Source organism: Gasterosteus aculeatus, chromosome 10 (assembly GCF_964276395.1).
Source record: "Gasterosteus aculeatus chromosome 10, fGasAcu3.hap1.1, whole genome shotgun sequence".
Lineage (NCBI taxonomy): Eukaryota > Metazoa > Chordata > Actinopteri > Perciformes > Gasterosteidae > Gasterosteus > Gasterosteus aculeatus.
This window is the reverse complement of record NC_135697.1, coordinates 3,578,369-3,596,664: the sequence shown is the minus strand read 5'-3', so window position 1 is coordinate 3,596,664 and position 18,296 is coordinate 3,578,369. Positions and strand designations below refer to the sequence as shown.

The 18,296-nt window shown below is 47.9% G+C and overlaps 1 protein-coding gene across 1 annotated transcript in view; it reads left to right on the top strand.

Annotated features, from left to right (window-relative positions):
• The window catches only part of macf1a (microtubule actin crosslinking factor 1a), a 156,067-nt gene that overhangs the window by 70,894 nt on the left and 66,877 nt on the right, over positions 1-18,296 (top strand). Inside the window, 30 exon segments of the mRNA XM_078080751.1 lie at positions 404-570; positions 800-912; positions 1,729-1,835; positions 2,589-2,708; positions 3,100-3,195; positions 4,005-4,132; positions 4,290-4,383; positions 4,725-4,879; positions 5,417-5,711; positions 6,086-6,214; positions 6,304-6,381; positions 7,188-7,349; positions 7,516-7,620; positions 8,183-8,278; positions 8,395-8,520; positions 10,416-10,568; positions 12,907-13,061; positions 13,153-13,279; positions 13,375-13,558; positions 13,802-13,968; positions 14,058-14,236; positions 14,328-14,466; positions 14,558-14,751; positions 15,000-15,159; positions 15,280-15,363; positions 15,532-15,639; positions 15,735-15,833; positions 15,948-16,070; positions 16,268-16,359; positions 16,592-16,727. Of these exon segments, the coding sequence (XP_077936877.1) occupies positions 404-570; positions 800-912; positions 1,729-1,835; positions 2,589-2,708; positions 3,100-3,195; positions 4,005-4,132; positions 4,290-4,383; positions 4,725-4,879; positions 5,417-5,711; positions 6,086-6,214; positions 6,304-6,381; positions 7,188-7,349; positions 7,516-7,620; positions 8,183-8,278; positions 8,395-8,520; positions 10,416-10,568; positions 12,907-13,061; positions 13,153-13,279; positions 13,375-13,558; positions 13,802-13,968; positions 14,058-14,236; positions 14,328-14,466; positions 14,558-14,751; positions 15,000-15,159; positions 15,280-15,363; positions 15,532-15,639; positions 15,735-15,833; positions 15,948-16,070; positions 16,268-16,359; positions 16,592-16,727 (4,071 nt within the window).

Here is an 18,296-nt window from a genome sequence, read left to right as displayed (position 1 = left end):
GGCAGAGCAGATGAAAGACTACCGCAATCCGAGGAGACAGTTCGAGGTTGAAGAGGGGGCAGGGAAGAAGGAGACGAAGGAGAGGAGACAGAGTGCGCTCCAGCTAATGAGCAGGCTGCACGATGCAGTGAGGGAATGGTGGAAAATAACTGATCCACTAACGCAGAAAAACATGCTCATCTCATCGCGATGCACGCGGTCTCAGACAGCGAGGGGGGCGGCTCCTCAGAGAGCTGAAAGACCGGTTGAGTGAAAGTTACTCCAACCTCCAGATACATCGCCATGACGACTGGCGTGGAGACGCTTCAAGATAAAACATAATATGTGCAGCAATATCTTGACGCATGGAATTCCCACGAGAAGCCCGGTAGTTATTCCCACTCTGTCTGTCTGCTCTCTCCAGATATCCGAGATCTACGTGAGCGGCGAGTCGAGCGACCTCACGGCCAAAGAGAAGCTGTTGCTATGGAGCCAACAGGCGACGGAAGGCTACCCCGGCCTCCGCTGCGTCAACTTCACCTCGTCCTGGAGCAACGGACGCATGTTCAACGCCCTGCTGCACAGATACAGGTCAGAGTCAAGGCCTGGATTCCTCAAACTGAGTGAACGGCCGCTCAGCTGACGCGTTGGGGGGCCCAATCAGCCTCACGATGCGTCAACAAAATGTTGTGAATGGCTCTGAATTAATGACATTAGTGTTTGTGAAAGCTTCTTAGGAGTGTAAAGGACACTCACTAGCAGGAATGCTCCTATTGAACACTACCGGTACACTGACAAAACCCGTGGGTTTGTTTTCCAGGCCAGACCTGATCGACATGGAGGCGGTGTCGCGGCAGAGTAACCGGGAGAACCTGGAGCAGGCCTTTGAGATCGCCGAGTCGCTGGGGGTGACCAGTCTGCTGGACGCCGAGGGTGAGCCCGAAGGAGCCAACCGACCAGCGGCGGCTCGTCCCTCTGAAACACAGGCTGATTTATGGTCACCAGAAATGACCAAATCCAGCCACAGACACATACATTTTATTTCCAATATCTATATAACTTGATGGCAATTTAAAGTATACAGATTTGACCTTTTCCCATTTATTTATTGTGTTAAATAAATATTTTCTTTTTCTTACTTCTCGCCGTTATTGTGCTGTTTCTGCAGAGGCACATAACTTATATATTGCAGTGAAAAGAGGCCACAGTGAGTAAATGTGACACTGCTGAGCGTTCTAGACGGCACAAACAAGTCCGGTAGCTCGTTGGTTTGCGGCTTTTATTTTGGAGGCACGCCAGCAGAGGAAAAGTCAGCCAGCCTTAATGACCGGCTGATGAATGCTGATGTGTTTGAAGACGCTAGCCGGGAGGCGTGCTTTTAGTTCTGTTGCCTTGAGCTATTCCCTTCTAGTAGATGAAGGTACCGTTGGCCTGACATTACCTGACATTACCTGTCACTCAAAGCATTGCTCAGTGCTGTTAAAGGGATTGGTGGTGTATCCAGTGCGTAACTGGTTGAGAAACACATGGTTGTTTGCATGTTTAGCGGTTGTCACTTCTGTGTATCATTGTTGTAAATGTATCATTTTTACAGCCAGAGATTATATGTTTATAGTTAGTCGATTTGTGTTGTTAAATCTTAAATCCAGACAAAGCTCCACAATCCCAAGTCCTGATTTCTTCTCGCTGAAAGCATTCTAAACATGTTTGGGTTGTTTGCTTTCTGTAATGTTCCATTTGTCTCTTCAGACGTTGACGTACCGTCTCCTGACGAGAAGTCTGTCATCACCTACGTCTCCTCCATCTACGATGCCTTCCCCAAAATCCCAGAGGGAGGAGAGGGCGTCTCCGCACAGGCCAGTCTCACTCTGCTGCACTCGCACACACTCAGCGCAATATAAATGATTATTCAATCTATGTGGTTTAAACTGTGTCCTCGATTAAGGTAGATGACGCTCATCATTTAAAGGGTAATTCTGACATGTATTTACTCAGAGAGCAAAATATCCCTCAAATAAATGTATTAAAATTATATTTGAGCAAATTGAGCAAAGAAACCCACGAGCATTCAGGTTTGGGCTATAAAATGTCCACAAAGCTCTGGTGAAGAACAGCCACAGAATGTCGCTGTAAAGAAGCAAAGATATTAAGAAAATCACTTGATTATGATTTTTTTAAATATATATATATATATATATTTTTTTTTTTTAAATAATGGGACTTCCGCTTATAAACTTTGTCTATACAAAAGGTGCTTCTTGAACATCGTCTTGCTGAGACATGTTGTCAACCTGACCAACTGTAGAATGTATAAAATAATACAACTGGGAATATTTTCATAATACGCCTTTTTAAAAGAAATAAATGGGATAGTCAATGTTCTTTCTACCAAATGGACATCTCTGTATGTACTACAGTTGATATCATATTACACTCTTTCCACTTAGTGTTCATTTCAGTCGCTCCTCTACCGTTATATCAGGCGGCGCCTCTGTGCAGTTACTTGACTAATGACCTGGAACTTCCAAACCATTTGGCAATTGAATTATTGTTAATTATTTTAAATGACTTGCTGATTTTGTGTCTCCCCCCCCCCGTTCCATCATCAGGAGGTGGACCAGCGCTGGTCAGAATACCAGTCCAGGTTCTCCTCTCTGCTCCAGTGGAGCCGCCAGCATACGTCCCTCATGGCCAACAAGAACTTCCCTCAGAACCCCGTGGAACTCAAGGTGAGGAGGTTTTCTTTAGAGACCTTTTTCATTTTTTCATCACAAGCATCGTCACTTCTCTTCGACTGGACGCCAACCTCTCTCTCTTCACGAAAGAATTCTGTACCAAACCTTGCAAGATCGAGCGGATGAACGTTCTGTAACCTCAGAACAACACAAATGCTTGTTTGCAAACACATTTAGTTGTTAGTGGGAATCAAACCTCAGTCCCACCAACATGACGAAAAAGACAAGATTTAATGGAAGACCGCAGAGTATAGAAACTGTCTGCCCCCCCCAGAAAGCTTTTTGTACCTCTGATAATAGGTATTGACCTGTGTCTGACCTCAAACACAGTCGCGTTACGGTCATATTGACCTCATCAGTAACTGGCTTCCTGCTCCTCCTCCAGGCACTTTACAACGAGTACATCCATTTCAAAGAGACGGAGATTCCCGCCAAGGAGGCGGAGAAAGGTCACATCGAACACCTCTACAAACTCCTGCAGGTAAGAGCGAGCGGGACGGCGGAGGAACATGAAGGGCACCGCGTGGCGAGCCGATGGTGCATCACGGGGCTCCGCCAAAGGGACGGAGGCTTTTGTGTTTCAGCAGCTTTGTGCGAGTCTGGTCACAAGCTGCGAGCTGCAAGCCCGAGTCTCCTGGAGCGAAGACATTTCCAAAGTTCTGCTGTTATCCATGCTGGAGATTGTTTCGTTGAACACCAAACACATGACAGGAGATTACAAGTTCTCCTTTATTCTCACTTAGCTGATTGCGCCGGTTTGTTAGTCTGCGGTGTGGCTTATGATCGCGACTAAATGTAGCGTCGTCGTAATGGAGCTAGGAGGCAATATCCTGGTCTGAAAAGTAAAACCGATACCGAAGTGCCATAAGATGGCATCGTTATAACATTTCCATCAAGAGACGACTCCCGGGGTCTATAAAAAAGTTACTTCTCACTTGATTCATTACCTCATACATATTATAAACATGGATGTATGGGCTCACTTTCTATTTCCAAGTCCTCTTCAAAACCGCATGATGTTCATTGCATCACACCCTGAACCAGAGCCACCCGGAGGGGAAAGAATCGGCGACCCCCAACATGCAAACACTAAGAGTACCCGACCACTAACAAAGTGCTACGTGCACCTGGGATGCAGTTGATAACTAAAGTGACGACGGGATGGCAGGAGAACTGTTACAATGTTAGCTGGGGTCCTTATATACAGTCCATGGTGTGCACTAGCACTGAAGCGTGATGGGACGTTAATATGTAATTACTGTGTGTGTGTGTGTGTGTGTGTCCGTCCAGGTGTGGATAGAGTTTGGTCGCATCAAGCTCCCTCAGGGCCTCCATCCTAACGACCTCGAGGAGGATTGGGGCAAACTCATCCTGGAGATGCTGGACAGGGAGAAGGCTCTCAGGCCAGCTGTGGAGAGGTACACACACACACACACATTCATTTAAGTATCTACTTCAGCAGGATACATGCAATTAAATAAAAACCGCTGGTGCAAGTCCTCATGGTCAATTTCTCATAAAGTGTGATTTTCAGGAACATGCCCCTTTAATCTGTGTTACCGCTTGTGTTTTCAGGCTAGAACTGCTTCTTCAGAGGGCTAATAAGATCCAGAACATGGCTCTGGACTGTGAGGAGAAGCTTACCCTGGCTAAGAACACCCTGCAGGCTGTGAGTAGTGTTCCTTCCCCACACACATGCGCTAACGTCAGGGTTATGTTGGTGGGATACAGGAGGATTGGTCATAATAATCAGCAATATGTTAGTTATTGGTCCGTTGCTTTGTGGACACAAACCTACTTGACAAACTCATCTTTGTCCTTTTTGGTCAACAATTGACTCCGCCGCAAGAGATATTGTCACTTTATCAAAAGCCCTGCCCCCCCCCTAGAAAATTAAAAAAATAATCGCTTGGGGAACAACACATTAGAACACCATAGAAAAAGAACCTTACCACGTAGGCCAAAAAACAACTAAAAGCAACAACAACACCTGCCTGCTGCGGTGTGCAGGACATGTCTCGAGCGGAGAGCGGCGAGGCGGTGCAGTGTGAGAGAGAGCTGGCGTGCTACCTGCAGGACTGCGAGTCTCTCATCCAGCAACTCAACCAGGAGCTCAAAGTCCTCCGAGATGAGAAGTACTACCAGGTGGAGCAGCTAATGTTCAGGTGGGTTTCTCCTCGCTCCTTGTGTAATTATTTAGTGTGAACACAGACCGCATCGCTGAGAAGGGCGGGATCATTTAAAGGTATTTTCTGTAACTTTTCCTCATTAAAAAGTCTGAAAACCAGTTGTTTCCAACAATTTTCAAACCGAGAGAGAGTTTTTTTATTCAAGGTAGAGGTCAGTGTCATTTGGTCACCTGTCAGCGAGGTCATATCTCCTAAACGCATGTGTTAGGGTTTTCAGAAGCTGCCATAAATTGACTTTTCTATCCAGTTTTACGAGACATTTTCTTTAGACCTCGGTGTTTGTAAGCCTAGAGACCTCTGGGTGTTAACGTGACCCAGTGTTTCCTGAGACCTCGGCTGACCATTCGTCTCCCAGTAATGACCTCATGAATCCTAACTAGGAGATGCTGACTGACCCTGTCTTTACTGTCGGAGACCAGAGTGCCCCTCCTTGACAGCACTGTACCCTTTGGACAAATCAACTCTGGGAAATGAATCCCGAAGTAACTGCATCCGTTGCTCTCACATCACCAGAGTGTCGTGCCTTCAAGAGGAGCTGGTCTCCCTCAGGCTGCAGTGCTCCAGCGTCTACAGGAAAGGGCACTTCTCCCAGGCGCTGGGCACCACGGTAGTAGATCACCCCGGCCAGAGGGCCACGGAGGGCGGCCTGACGCTGGGCCAGACTCTGCTGGGGGCCGTGGGCGCAGTCGGTGCCGCGCTCCTGCGGCGCCCGGCGGCCCGCTCCCAGCTGGTGGCCATGTCGTCATCGGAGGACGAAGGGAGCCTGAGGTTCATCTACGAGCTGCTCGGATGGGTGGAGGAGACGCAGGTCAGCAATGTAGCTGTGATATGAGAGTATACAGTACGAGATTATTTTCACTTTTGACTCCTTTGCTTGTCTTGGTTGTTCAATTGTGCATATGAAATGTTAACAGTTAGTTAGTCTATTATTCTATAAAAAGGGGAAAAAAAGCAGCAAATTCTCACATTTTCACCACCTTTTTCCAAAAAAATGTAATGTCTTACTCAAAAAAGCAGTAATCATTTTTTGTAAAGCATTATTATTTAATTATCCTATAATATAAAGTATGTAACTGCAAGAGATTAAAAAAACAAAACATGAATATTACCATGACAACATAAACGCTGTAAACATTCCAGTGGGATTAAAGAAGAAATATTTTTCTGCTCTCTGGAATCCAGGACCTTTTGGAGCGTGCCGAGTGGGGCGCCGACCTCCCCTCCGTAGAAAACAACCTCCAGGAGCACAACGCCGTACACGGCGCAGTGGAAGAGCTCATGAGCAGCCTGCAGGAGGCTCGGGCCTACGAGGTGCGCACACATCCTGCATGCACCAACACGGAGGTCTTTGGGCCCAGAGCCACGGGTTTGTGACGATGCTCTACTGTCCTCTGTTCCAGGCTAAAGTGTCCCCCAACTTCAAGAGCAGTTACTGTGAAACCCTGGCCAAGCTGGAGCACCAATACTGCAAACTACTGGTCAGTCTCTGAGCAAGAACCGTGTGTAAACTGTGTGTTTTAGTGGAAACACTTATTTGTCTCCCAGTTCATCCCCTTTAATCCCTTTATACCATGACGGGACTCTTCTGCCTCGTATGCTCTCTTTTTGCTCCTCTCCCCAAAGCCGCGCCCCTCCCCCCAAAGCCGCGCCCCTCCCCCAGTTTCCTTTGGTTTCTTTGTCCCTTCTTGCCTCCTAATATATTTCTGGTATTTTTGGTGAACCTCATTTGAGGTTTTACAGTTTTGTGTGCATGTGCGTATATCTGGATGCAAGTGCAAGTTAATATAATAATATACTAATTATACTATAATAAGAGTAGATGTATTGGTGATTAGCGAGACCATGAAACAATCTATGAATCATCCGGGAATTCACAAAATAACATTTTATGGAATAATGGGTTTTAATTAATATCGTTGTTATGAAAACACATGTGAAAATGATTTTAAAAAGGCCACAGCTCCTTTCTGTATCATACAAGTTTTTAAAGAGGGATTTATTCAGATATCATTTGGAGCCTGATTCATCCAAAAAACATGGATACATTATACATTTGAATTGCCCTCCTGAGTAATTGAGTGATCCATATACTCTCTGTGCTAAACTTTGACTAATATGTCGCCACGTTTCTCGTTGTCACGGTGATCTTTTCTATAATCCCTGCGAGCACGCCAAAACCACCTAACCAACAACCAGAGGGCAGAGGATGTTCTTAAAAAATGTTTTTATTCCTCTGCACTGCTGATCAGCGTGAGGATGATGTTTGTTTGTGTGGTTGCCATAGGAACATTCGTCGTGGCGCCTGCGGAGCTTGGAGAGCTTACACGCGTTTGTGGCGCACTGCACCGAGGAGCTGATCTGGCTCAACGAGAGGGAGGAGGAGGAGATCGCCTTCGACTGGAGCGACAACAACCCCGGCATGAACGCCAAGAGAGAGTTATACAGCGTGAGTGGGGGAGGCGCTCACACACAAGCATGCATACACAAAACATATGTTTTTTACACACACGGGTTGCGTTGACATGCACACAAGACAGGCTGGTGGCGTACAATAAAAAATGAGAAACCTGTAATCTAGTGTAACCACCCGTCTTTTCCTGTTCTGTTTGCAGGAAATGAGGTTAGAGCTGGATGAGAAACGAGATGTGATGCGGTCGCTGCAGGAAACGGCCAACCGGCTGTGTCAGGAGAACCATCCAGCCAAACAGACTGTGGAGGTGACTTTATTCTCTGAGACCGGATGACCTTTCAAGATGCTGCCTTTTGTTGGAGCACTTCAACCTGAAATACCCGGCTGTGTTTTGTTTCGTTGCATTCTTTAAATAAAAACTTTTCTATAAAAGTAAGTTTAAATAACTTCCTTTAATAAGTCAATAATATACTGTGGAGCCAAAACAAACACTCATGCCTTTAAGGTGCTTGATTAGGGAGCATATAAAGCATATAAATTACCTCTCAACATGGCGACGGAGCTTGCAGCTTACCGCATATTATGTAAATAAATGGTTAAATACTGAACTAGAATGTATATTCTTTTAATATACTATATATTATTTGTCATTGTGATGACTGGGAGTTGCCCTTCATGCTCCATGTTCCACTTTGCTTGTTCTCTGCCACCGCGGATCACTGCACAGTTGTAAAAAGAACCCAGTGCCAGACGCTGCCTGCCGACTCTGAATGTGTGGCAATCGACATCCCCGTTGATGCGTCGCAGCGACCCTTTTGAAGCTCCCTGTAGCTGCAGCGTGACCCCCCCCCCTCTCTGTGTGCTTTCAGGCGTACAGCGCAGCCCTGCAGACCCAGTGGCAGTGGGTGAACCAGCTGTGCATGTGTGTGGAGCAGCATCTCAAAGACAACACGGCGTACTTCCAGGTGAGGTGACAACTCACTCCTTGTTATCAGACCTGCGCACCAAATCACTCCTCTTCACCGTCCTCCACTGGCCCCCTCAGAGGCATAACGTCAAATATTCTTGTCTCCCGTGTCAGTTCATGGGCGATGCTCGGGACTGCGAGTCGTACCTGCGCCAGCTCCAGGAAACCATCAAGAGACAGTACACCTGTGACAGGAACAGCAGACTGAGCAAACTGGAGGACCTGCTGCAGGACTCGATGGTATCTGCCCCCCTTGACCAAATTCCAAGTAGAAATAATGAGCTTCCTCAATAGCGATGGTGCCCTTGAGCAAAGCACACAACTGTCAAATGTGTCAATGATGCAGTATCAGTTGATTGAAGTCTTTTATTCAGGACACTCAATCTGGGAAAGCACTTTCTTCTCATTATAAAAGGTTGGCAATCGCAAAGTTACCCTTTTGTCTCAGCTTTGAGTTCAAAGATAAATAATAAAAATAAATAAATAAATCATAAAAAAGGTCAGACACTAAACAGTAAATCCGGTTTGGCGCTGAGCTTAGCATTGAGGGTAGCAACATGGCGCAGATGGCGTGAAGTGTGAGAATCTCACGTGAGGTGATCAGCCAATGGCAGTCGGCTCGGACATCCATCCTCTTAAAAGACGCCGCTTCTATCTGCTTTTGTTTCCAAAGCTTTAGAGTGACAGGATCGATATACGAGGATGGAGATGAAGCATCTTTGTTGCCCCAGCTTACTCTGTTCCTTCTGGTTTAGAAGCGCTGCTGCCCCCTTGTGTCCACAGAGCAAACCTGTACATGAGGAAAGCAAAATGGTCCCAGAAGAAGCTTTACCACGTAGTATTCGTACATGTGTGCCGACGCACACCATGTGACCGACGTAATGTGTTAAAGAGTTCCTTTGCTGAATCATCCCCCCCACCTACACACACACACACACCTCTGACTTGAAGCAGATGGCAACGCTAGTGTGGCCTGAGAGTGTATCACTAACACACTCTTTTCCCAGACCTGTGTGCCGCGTTGTAACGTGGCGTGTGTGTCTGTAGCCGTGTTGGCTGTGCTTTGTCTTCTTACTGAGAGGGTGAATCTGATATTAAAAGACTAAAGCCTCTGCACCATCAAAACAAACCGCAGAACCGTCTGTTTGACTCCCCCACCAGCGAGGAGATAAAAAACTTCATATTAAGTTCTTTTGTTTTCCCTCGTTACTCGTACTATTAGGTGAATGTTAACTTGTCCTCCATGTAATAATAGGGGCATCACGCTGAGCGGGCCAGAGAGCATGTTAACGCTTCTCAAATAGTTCTCGTGATGGTTGTTGGTCCTGTGGTTCGAATTCATTTGCGAAGTCGTCATGCCGCTGCGTTTTAATGCGTCTCGTGATTAATTATGTTTCCTCCAGCTCGTCTTTCCACTCGTTCTAGTCGTGTTGACAGCAGCGTCTCCGTGTGAAATTCATTCCTGGGCTGTTATCTAAAAGTTATTTATATTGCCCCCCCTCTTCCCCCGTTCCATCTCACTCTGTCTCCCCCTCTTCCCCCGTTCCATCTCACTCTGTCTCCCCCCCTTCCCTCGTTCCATCTCACTCTGTCTCCCCCTCTCGCTCGTTGTGTCCCTACCTCGCTCCCTGTGGTTTGTCTCCATACTGAACCCTGGGTAACTCTCTGGGGGAGGCGGGGGGGTCTCACTTATATTGAAGTGGTTCTACATGTCAGGGTGGAGGAGCTCCCTTTTTAAATGTTTAATCGTGCCCAAGCGAACACAAGCAGGAGAGTCAGGAGGTCCACTCATGGGGGGCTGACAGGCCGCCCATCAGTCCTGTTTATAATTCACAGCTGTCTTGGCATATATTGAATAACTAAAAGATGTACAGTATCTACTTCTCCTCTAGCGCCACCAGGAGGTTTTTCGGGAAATGTCTCAACAATTTTTGACAAAATAATTGACTGATTAGGCGAAAAGAGACATCTTGTTCAATGTATCTTCAACAGTATATTTAAATAGTTTCAGCCGCTATGAAAAAGGTGGTGGGAAAAATGATCAATTCAAAGATGTGGGATTCACCTCGTCTCTCTAACACGAAGCATCCAATGTGGAGGGATGCTCAGTCCTCACCAGTGTGTCCGTCCCGCAGGAGGAGAAGGAGCAGCTGATCGAGTACCGCAGCACGGTGGCGAGCCTGGTGGGCCGGGCCAAGGCGGTGGTGCAGCTCCGGCCCCGCGGCGCAGAGAGCACCTTGGGAGCCACCACACCCATAAGGGCCATCTGCGACTACAGACAGATAGAGGTAAGGGGCCGACCACATCCGTGGGCAACAACCACAGAGCGAGCAAGAGCCAGTCTTCACCCACTGTAGCGTTACCCCTCACCTCCAGACGCCTCCTCTCTGCCCTGCACCCCCCCCACCCCCTCCCCACATCCACTATGTGGCTGCTCTGTTATGGCTCCTTCCTTCATGCTGTGAAATTGATGAGTGTGTCCACGCGATCTCGAAGTGGTCCCTATTGTTGATTTTATTTTGCCCTTTTGTAACTGCTCCACTTCACTTTTTTTATGTTTACATGATTTCATGAGTATAAATAGCAGTGCTTCATTTGAAAGCTGAATAAATCCCTGACACAATTCTTACCATCGATGATCTTTGGTTCTTTATAAAAACCGCAAACGACGTGACGACAGACAGGACAGTAAAGTAGAGATTATTGAGAGGAGAGCCACTGTTATGTAACACACACACAGTCTCTCCCCCTCTCAGCTGTCCTCAGGGAATCTTAGAGCCAATGCATTAAACATGCGTCTCATCCACCTTTAGAGGGCCTGGTCGAAAAGAACAGCACCTCCCCTCAGCTCGGCCCGCTGCGGCCCCCCCTCGCGCTGCTATTCTTAGTTTGCCATGTTGGATTCGTCCCATTTGTCCATCGGGGCATACGGAATGTGAGGCGCTGCATCCAGGTGAAGGTGGACGGCGGTCGTCCACCAAATTATTGATCTAGGGACGAAATAAATCCCATCTGAGTGTGTGCTGGCAAACGTGCACGTGACCAAAAGTAAACTTCTCTCTCTCCTTCACTTTCCCGTGTCTCCCCCTCTCTCTCTCCATACCCTCATGTACCTTTTTTTGACCCTTCTCACTCCCCCCTCCTCCTCCTCCTCCTCCTCCTCCTCCTGCTCCTTCGTCTTCCTCTTCCCTTCCTCTGGGCTGACAAGACAAACGTTCAGGTATAGCTGCCTATGTTCTCCCCCTCTCACCTCAGACTCGCACTGCACGCCGCGCCGCCCTGGTAAAATTTGTTAAAAGGTGGTTGGCTTTCAATTTGAGCCTTCCACCTTCCATTCATTGGGTTTTCTACCCTGAAACCAGAACATCGAATTGGGAAATCGGTCCTATAATCAGTGAGCTGAGCTGGATTAACGGCGCCAGGCAACGAGTCGCAGCTTTCACCTTTCATTTATGTGCATTGCATTATGGATGTATTGATGACTGGTGTGTGCAGGGAGGGGGTGAGAGGGGGGGTGAGGGGGGCGGGGGCAGCCCTAAACACTTGCCCCACCGTCGCTTGGCTTTGGCTTGTGTTTATTTTAGGAGAATAAATGCTCTAATCCCAGACTTTGTTTTTGTCCCGCGCTGTTCCTTAAAATCACCACGTCACTGCTGTTGCTTCTCTTAACCTGTGGGTGACTTTATGAAACCCGGCCCAGGTATCCACAACCTGTTTGTAAGTGTGCTGTATGAGGTACTTGTCAGTAGTCAGTGTATTACTCCACTGGATGTCCAGTTTGGACAAACACACAGAAGCAACGTACTGCTGTTGATGTGTTTTACACAAAAATATCTATCTGTTTACGTGTACGCAATGTTTGATATTTACACAGCTTTACCTTGCTAGTAGTCTCTTTGCGAAGAGGAACTGAAGCCTTCATCTTGCTCTCATTACCAGAGTCCTTTGACCTTTCAGAACAAAGTCGACTGCTTTGTTTCTGTTGAATTTACAGTTTTTCGTGGCGTCAGATAACGACTTTAGTTCCCCATTTTTAAAAGTGCAGCTTTCCAGCAAGGTAAAGCCAGTTTAGATTAGACCGAAAAACTAGGCGTCTGATAATTATTATATTTCTTATCGGAGGCTGATGAGAACAAATACTCATACAACCACACTTCACTTGAACAATCCAAACGGTCCCTTTAAGCATACTTGGTGTAGATGGTGCGTTCAGGGGCAGATGGTGCAAAGCAGCGCTCAGTCCACATGGCCGTGTTTCTTGTTCGGGTTTCATATCATTTTACGGCTTCTGCTAACTTCATGAAACTCATGAATGTTTGTATTTTGTGTTGCATTATGAGTTTGTTGCTATCAACTTTTGGTTTACATGCTTTCACTTCTCCCCCCCCCCCCCCCCCCCCTCCCCCCTCTCCTCTCCTTCTGTATCTGATCCCTCCTCCATCATCCTGTTGCCGTCATCTTTCTTTTCAAACCATCATAATCCCCCCTTCCTTACTTTCCCATCGGTTTCATCACTCCCTCCCCCCTCCATCGTTGTTCAATCTACCCTCCCACCCCTCTCTCTTTTGGATTCTGCACCAATCCTGCACCCTCCCCCCCCATCGCCCTTTCCCCGCCTCCTCTCAGATCACAATAACCCGCGGCGAGGAGTGTGTGCTCGAGGAAAACTGTCAGAGGACCAAGTGGAAGGTTATCAGCACGACGGGGAACGAGGCTATGGTCCCCTCGGTGTGCTTCACCGTCCCACCCCCCAACCAGGAGGCCATCGACACGGCCAGCAGGTAACACAAGAGTTGGTAGTACGGCGTGGAATTAAGTTTCTATAGGCATGTTTCAGGAAGTGTTGAGCGACCTGTGTGTGTGTGCGTGCAGGGCCGAGCAGCTGTACCAGAAGGTCATGTCTCTGTGGCACCAACTGCATGTGAACATGAAGAGCGTTGTGTCCTGGCACTACCTGCTCAAAGATATCAGGACCGTCTCCGGATGGACGCTGGACACGGTGAGACTCTGCATCTCTCATTTCAGACTCCTTTTGCGCTCTGTCCCGCTCCCGTCCTCCCACTCACTGTCTCTCCATTGCGCCTCACCCGTCAGGTCCGCAGTCAGGCCCCCGCAGAGCGGCAGCAGATCCTGGATCACCTGGACTCCCAGCTGGCCGACTTCCTGTCCGACAGCAAAGAGAGCGCCGTGTTCACGGCGGGCGAGAGGCGAGAGCTGGAGCAGGACGTCCAGCAGGCCCAGCAGCACTGCCAGGACCTGCTGCTCAACATGGAGACCGGTGAGACAAATATGTCTTCTGCAATGGGTCCACACACGCCTCCTGAACACGTGAATCTGAAATGACCAGTGGTACATTCAGGGGTTCTTTACTGAAGTGTCCTTTCATGCCACTCAATACTTTTATTCCATTACATTACTAGGAACACATTGTACAGTAATGTGTACATTACTAGGAAGGAAATATATAAAAGCAAATACTGCTCAGGTCCCCGATGACTCCTCTCTCTCTCTCTTTCTCCAGTGGAGAAGGACGAGTCGGTCTCCCGTTCCTACCTGTCGGAGCTACAGAACATCTCCCTTCATCTAGATGAGTCCGAGCAGAGACTAATTAGGGCGATTCAGACTCCGCCCCCCAGCCGGCTGTTAGGTGACGGCGTTGACGACACTCCTCAGATTGCAGAGCAGGAGGTCAGTTTAAGGCCCCGGCCGCGGTTTCTTGAGAAGGTTTGGCCTCTCCTGGGATGTTACTCAGCCCCTCCTTTCCCCTTGTTGTCCAGGAGCTGCAGTCGGATCTGGACGCCGTGCGCTCCAGTCTGGGCGACGTGTCTCGCCGCTGCGTCAGTTTCTTCGAGGAGAAGCCGACGTCCTCCGCTGTTCCCGTCCTCCGGTCGGAACTCAACCAGGTTGTGGAGAAGACGGACAAACTGCACAACCTCTCCACCGTCTACCTAGAAAAGTAACTAGAAAAGCTTTTTCCTCTTTCTGTTTGTTGAGCAACGCAGAAATATATACGTGAATGTGTCACTCCCGCCCTTTAACCTCCTCAGGCTGAGAACAGTGGACGTCCTGATGCGTAGCCTGGATGAAGCGGAGAGCCAGGTCAGGAAGAACGAGAGCAGGCTAAGTGAGGACGACACTGTTCCTGCAGACGCGGCGGCCATTCAAAGCCTCAGAGATCAACTGGGGGTAAGGGACACGACGACGAGTCAACGCCTCCTCCATGCAGTGAAAGTATTGCACCCTTGTGCTGGATCCTCTCCCTCCCGTCTCTCCCCAGAGGTGGCAGGCCGAGCTGGTCGAGCACGACGGCGTCTTCCAGGCTCTGCAGTCGGAAGTGGACCGGGCCAAAGAGGCGGGCTTCCAGCTCAGCAGGCTCCACCCAGACCGCAGCTCCGAGCTGGAGCGCTACCAGGAGAGGGCCAATCAGATGGCCGACAGGTGGAGCGGAGTGAAGAGACAGATGGAGACACGGTGAGCAGCACGGGGGGACGAGGGGAAGAGACGAGCAGAAGCATGTACACGAGTGAGGGAGGGACGTGATGATTGTTACGGGGCTCTGTAACGCCAAGACACTCTGGAGATTTCTTTTAACATAAAATCCAAGTAATATTTTTTTTTATTCCAGGTTGTAATTCAACCAAATAGTAAAAATCTGCCGTGTTCTAAACTTGGTCTATACTTATAATGAATGACGTCCGTCTTTCCCTGCTTCATTCCAGACGAACCGACCTAGAAGCGCTGTGCTCGGCCCTGCAGCAGTACAGACACGGCCATTCCGCTCTGATCAGCTGGATCGAAGAAACCACGGAAAGACAGGAGAACACGCGGCCTGGACAGACGGACAGCAAAGCGCTGTCCGAACAGCTGGCCCAGCAAACGGTCCGTTACCCGGGAACGCCTCCCAGTCTCTGGGACGATGGAAAAATAGGTACACGACTTATTCAATCTGAGCAACCTAAATAAGTCATGTGTGTTCTTTGTTGTCCCATTTCCCATCAGGCATTAGTAGCTGAGATTGAACAGAATCAGGCCAAACTAGACGAGTGCCAGACTCACTCCAAGCTGTACTGCACCTCAGTAAAGGTAAGGGACTCTGGTTTCTTTCTCGTGTCCATTGTTCTCGCACACCATTAAGAAGACCCGTAAATACATCTGATGAGGCAGTTTACAAACCAGAATTCTATTAATACATTAAAATACCCTTTGGTGTATTAAATCCAATGCATGCTCTCTCCTGTGCCCATTCTTTAGGACTATGAACTGCAGCTGATGACCTACAGAGCCTTCGTGGAATCTACGCACAAGTCGTCCGTCAAGAGGAGGAGGATACATTCTTCCTCTGACTCCATCACTCAGGAGGTGAGAACGAGAGTCCCGTGAACTGTTGTGATAAATATTGCGAACAAACCTTTATATACGTTGAGATGATCTACATCTCGTGTTTCTCTCTGCAGTTCATGGACCTGCGCACACGCTACACAGCCTTGGTCACCTTGACAACCCAACACGTGAAGTACATCAGCGACGCACTGAGAAGACTAGAAGAAGAAGAGGTGAGGCTTTGTTTTGCTGCGCGTCTCCCTCCTGTTTGGAAAGTGTGTTTGGATTAAATCGCTGCGCTGCAGTTTGACTTTGAAATTCATCTGGAATTATTTGTATCTGTGCAGAAAGAGGTGGAGGAGGAGAAGCAGGCCAGGGTGGGGCAGGTGTCAGACCTGCTGGGCTGGGTCAAAGGCCTACAGGGACGGACCGGGGGCCCAGACGCAGAGTCCTCGCTCGCCGCTCAACAGGTATTAGAAAGCCACCATGACACAGACAAGCAGCATTTTAGCACATCAAAAGCTGTGCTGTGTTTTCTGTGCAGCTCGTCCGCTGCTTCCTTAAATACACGCTTCCTCTGGAAGTAAATGTAATTTGCTGTCTAATTAAAACATGAAACATGGCGGTTGTGCTGGACTAAGACTCATGCACGTGTGTTCTTCTAAAGGCCGTCAGTGAACAGCTGGCAGCCAAGAAAGACCAAGTGGCTGAAGCCATCAGGAGCGCTCAGGTCTTCCTGCTGTCAAAACAGGCCAACAAGTAAGGTCCCGAACAACACATTCACTACACACCGCAACACACGTGGGCCCTCGCACACGGTACATTCTCATCCAGCTGCTCGTCCTGCAGATTCAGAACTAAAGGGACTTTTTGAAGTGTTTGAAGTCTCATGTGGAACATACGTGTCGATAATACAAATCCCTTTTGGGTACATTGCACATTTAATTCATTAGCCCCCCCGCCCCGCCCCAACCCCCTGTGTCCTCCTCAGGTTGTCCTCAGAGGAGCGTGCTCATGTTGAGGCACAGCTGGACGAGCTGAAGGCCACCTACAAACAGCTGTGCAACAGCTCCGCCCAGCAGCTGCAGCAGCTGGAGCAGCAACTGGCCAAAGAGGAGGAAAGAAAGGTACACGGGTGGGAGGGTTGGGCAGAGAAGGAAAAGGGAGTAGAGACGATGTGTGACAAAGATCTAGTTTCAGGTTTAGTAAGCTTGTCAGAATGTATTTGTGACATTGCCGAAAACGCTTGCGAGCTGAGTGTGTGTGTGTGTGTGTGTGTGTGTGAGCGCGTTGTACAGCATGATGTGTATTCACAGACTTTTGACCCACATCAACTCTATTGATAAGTGTTTAACAAACAAAACATCACAGACCCTGTTCAGACGTGTATCCAGATGATCCGAAAATAACTACATTTTTTTGTACTGTAAAAAAAGAAAGCAATATGGGACCAGAAGAATTCACTGCATGACACTGTCTGAACCGGGCCGTAGCATGGAGTGTTCCACCCACTAAAAGCCTGCACTCATTTCATAGTTGTTTTCATCATCACCATCGCTGTCATCATCATCATCAGAAAACGCATCTGCTGAACTGCTAATACACGGCCTCAGTGGTGCCGCACCAGTCATGCTAGCAGTTATCTGGAATCTGTAGCGCTCCGCCATCGTTAGAAACAAATCATTTACGGAATAGATTCACCTTCCCATCCTAATCATCTGTAGCTACAGAATAGTATCATGTTTCTTTATGTAGTTGTAAAAGAATGCAACAACATAAAGTAAACACGTCACGTTTAGATAGTTTGTACTCTGTATACACATAAGTTTACCGTATGTGTACAATAGTCCATTTCTTCATGAGCTGTCAGCTCTCATTTTGTCATTGCTCTTCTGCCACATACAATATGGTACGTCCATCAAAGAAATGTACTAAATGTGTGAGATCTCTAGGGTTTTCAAAGCAATCCGTGATGATAATTCTTGTCTTGACAGCTGCACCTCACGGCTGATTCTTCTGTGAATGTTCTATGTTTTCAAAGGGGACTTTTATGTGTCTAAAAAGAAATACTCATTCAAGTATAGACGTTTAAAAAAAAGAAGTTATTTTTAGGGGTTATACGTGTAAGTGCACCAGAAGCCAGCTATGCATAAACACTTCACCATTTGAGCATGTTGGGTCCAGATCACCAGAGTGTGTGAATGACAGTTGTTGTCTGTTCTAATGCATACCATTAATGTGTGAAACTTTAAACCAGCATTTTGCTTGAAAACCACTAACAGCAACCAGAGGTGACAACCGAACTCTGGGCCAAGGATCCGAATGGGGAACGGAAAATAAAGCAGGACATTTGTAAACAAACCAAATAGTCAGATGAGGTTACTGCTCAGTTTGCACAGTGTGAACCGTATCGCGTCTCGCAAGACAATACTGCTAGTGCTTTGCCAACGATAACGAGTATAACAATCTTATGTCAACACGCTAAAAATCTGCAGTTCATCGTGGTAGTCGTGCAACTGAAGCGCCACGCAAACCTTCCAGTTATTTTTCTGACCTAAAGTAAGGTCAGCAGGAGCATTTAGTGTCAGTGCAGTGATGGAGTCACAATTAAGAGTGGCATGCTGAATGCTAACAACCAGCTTCTCACCTGTTGCGCCTCGCTCTTCCGAGCCATAAGTCCCTTAGTGGGACGAGCC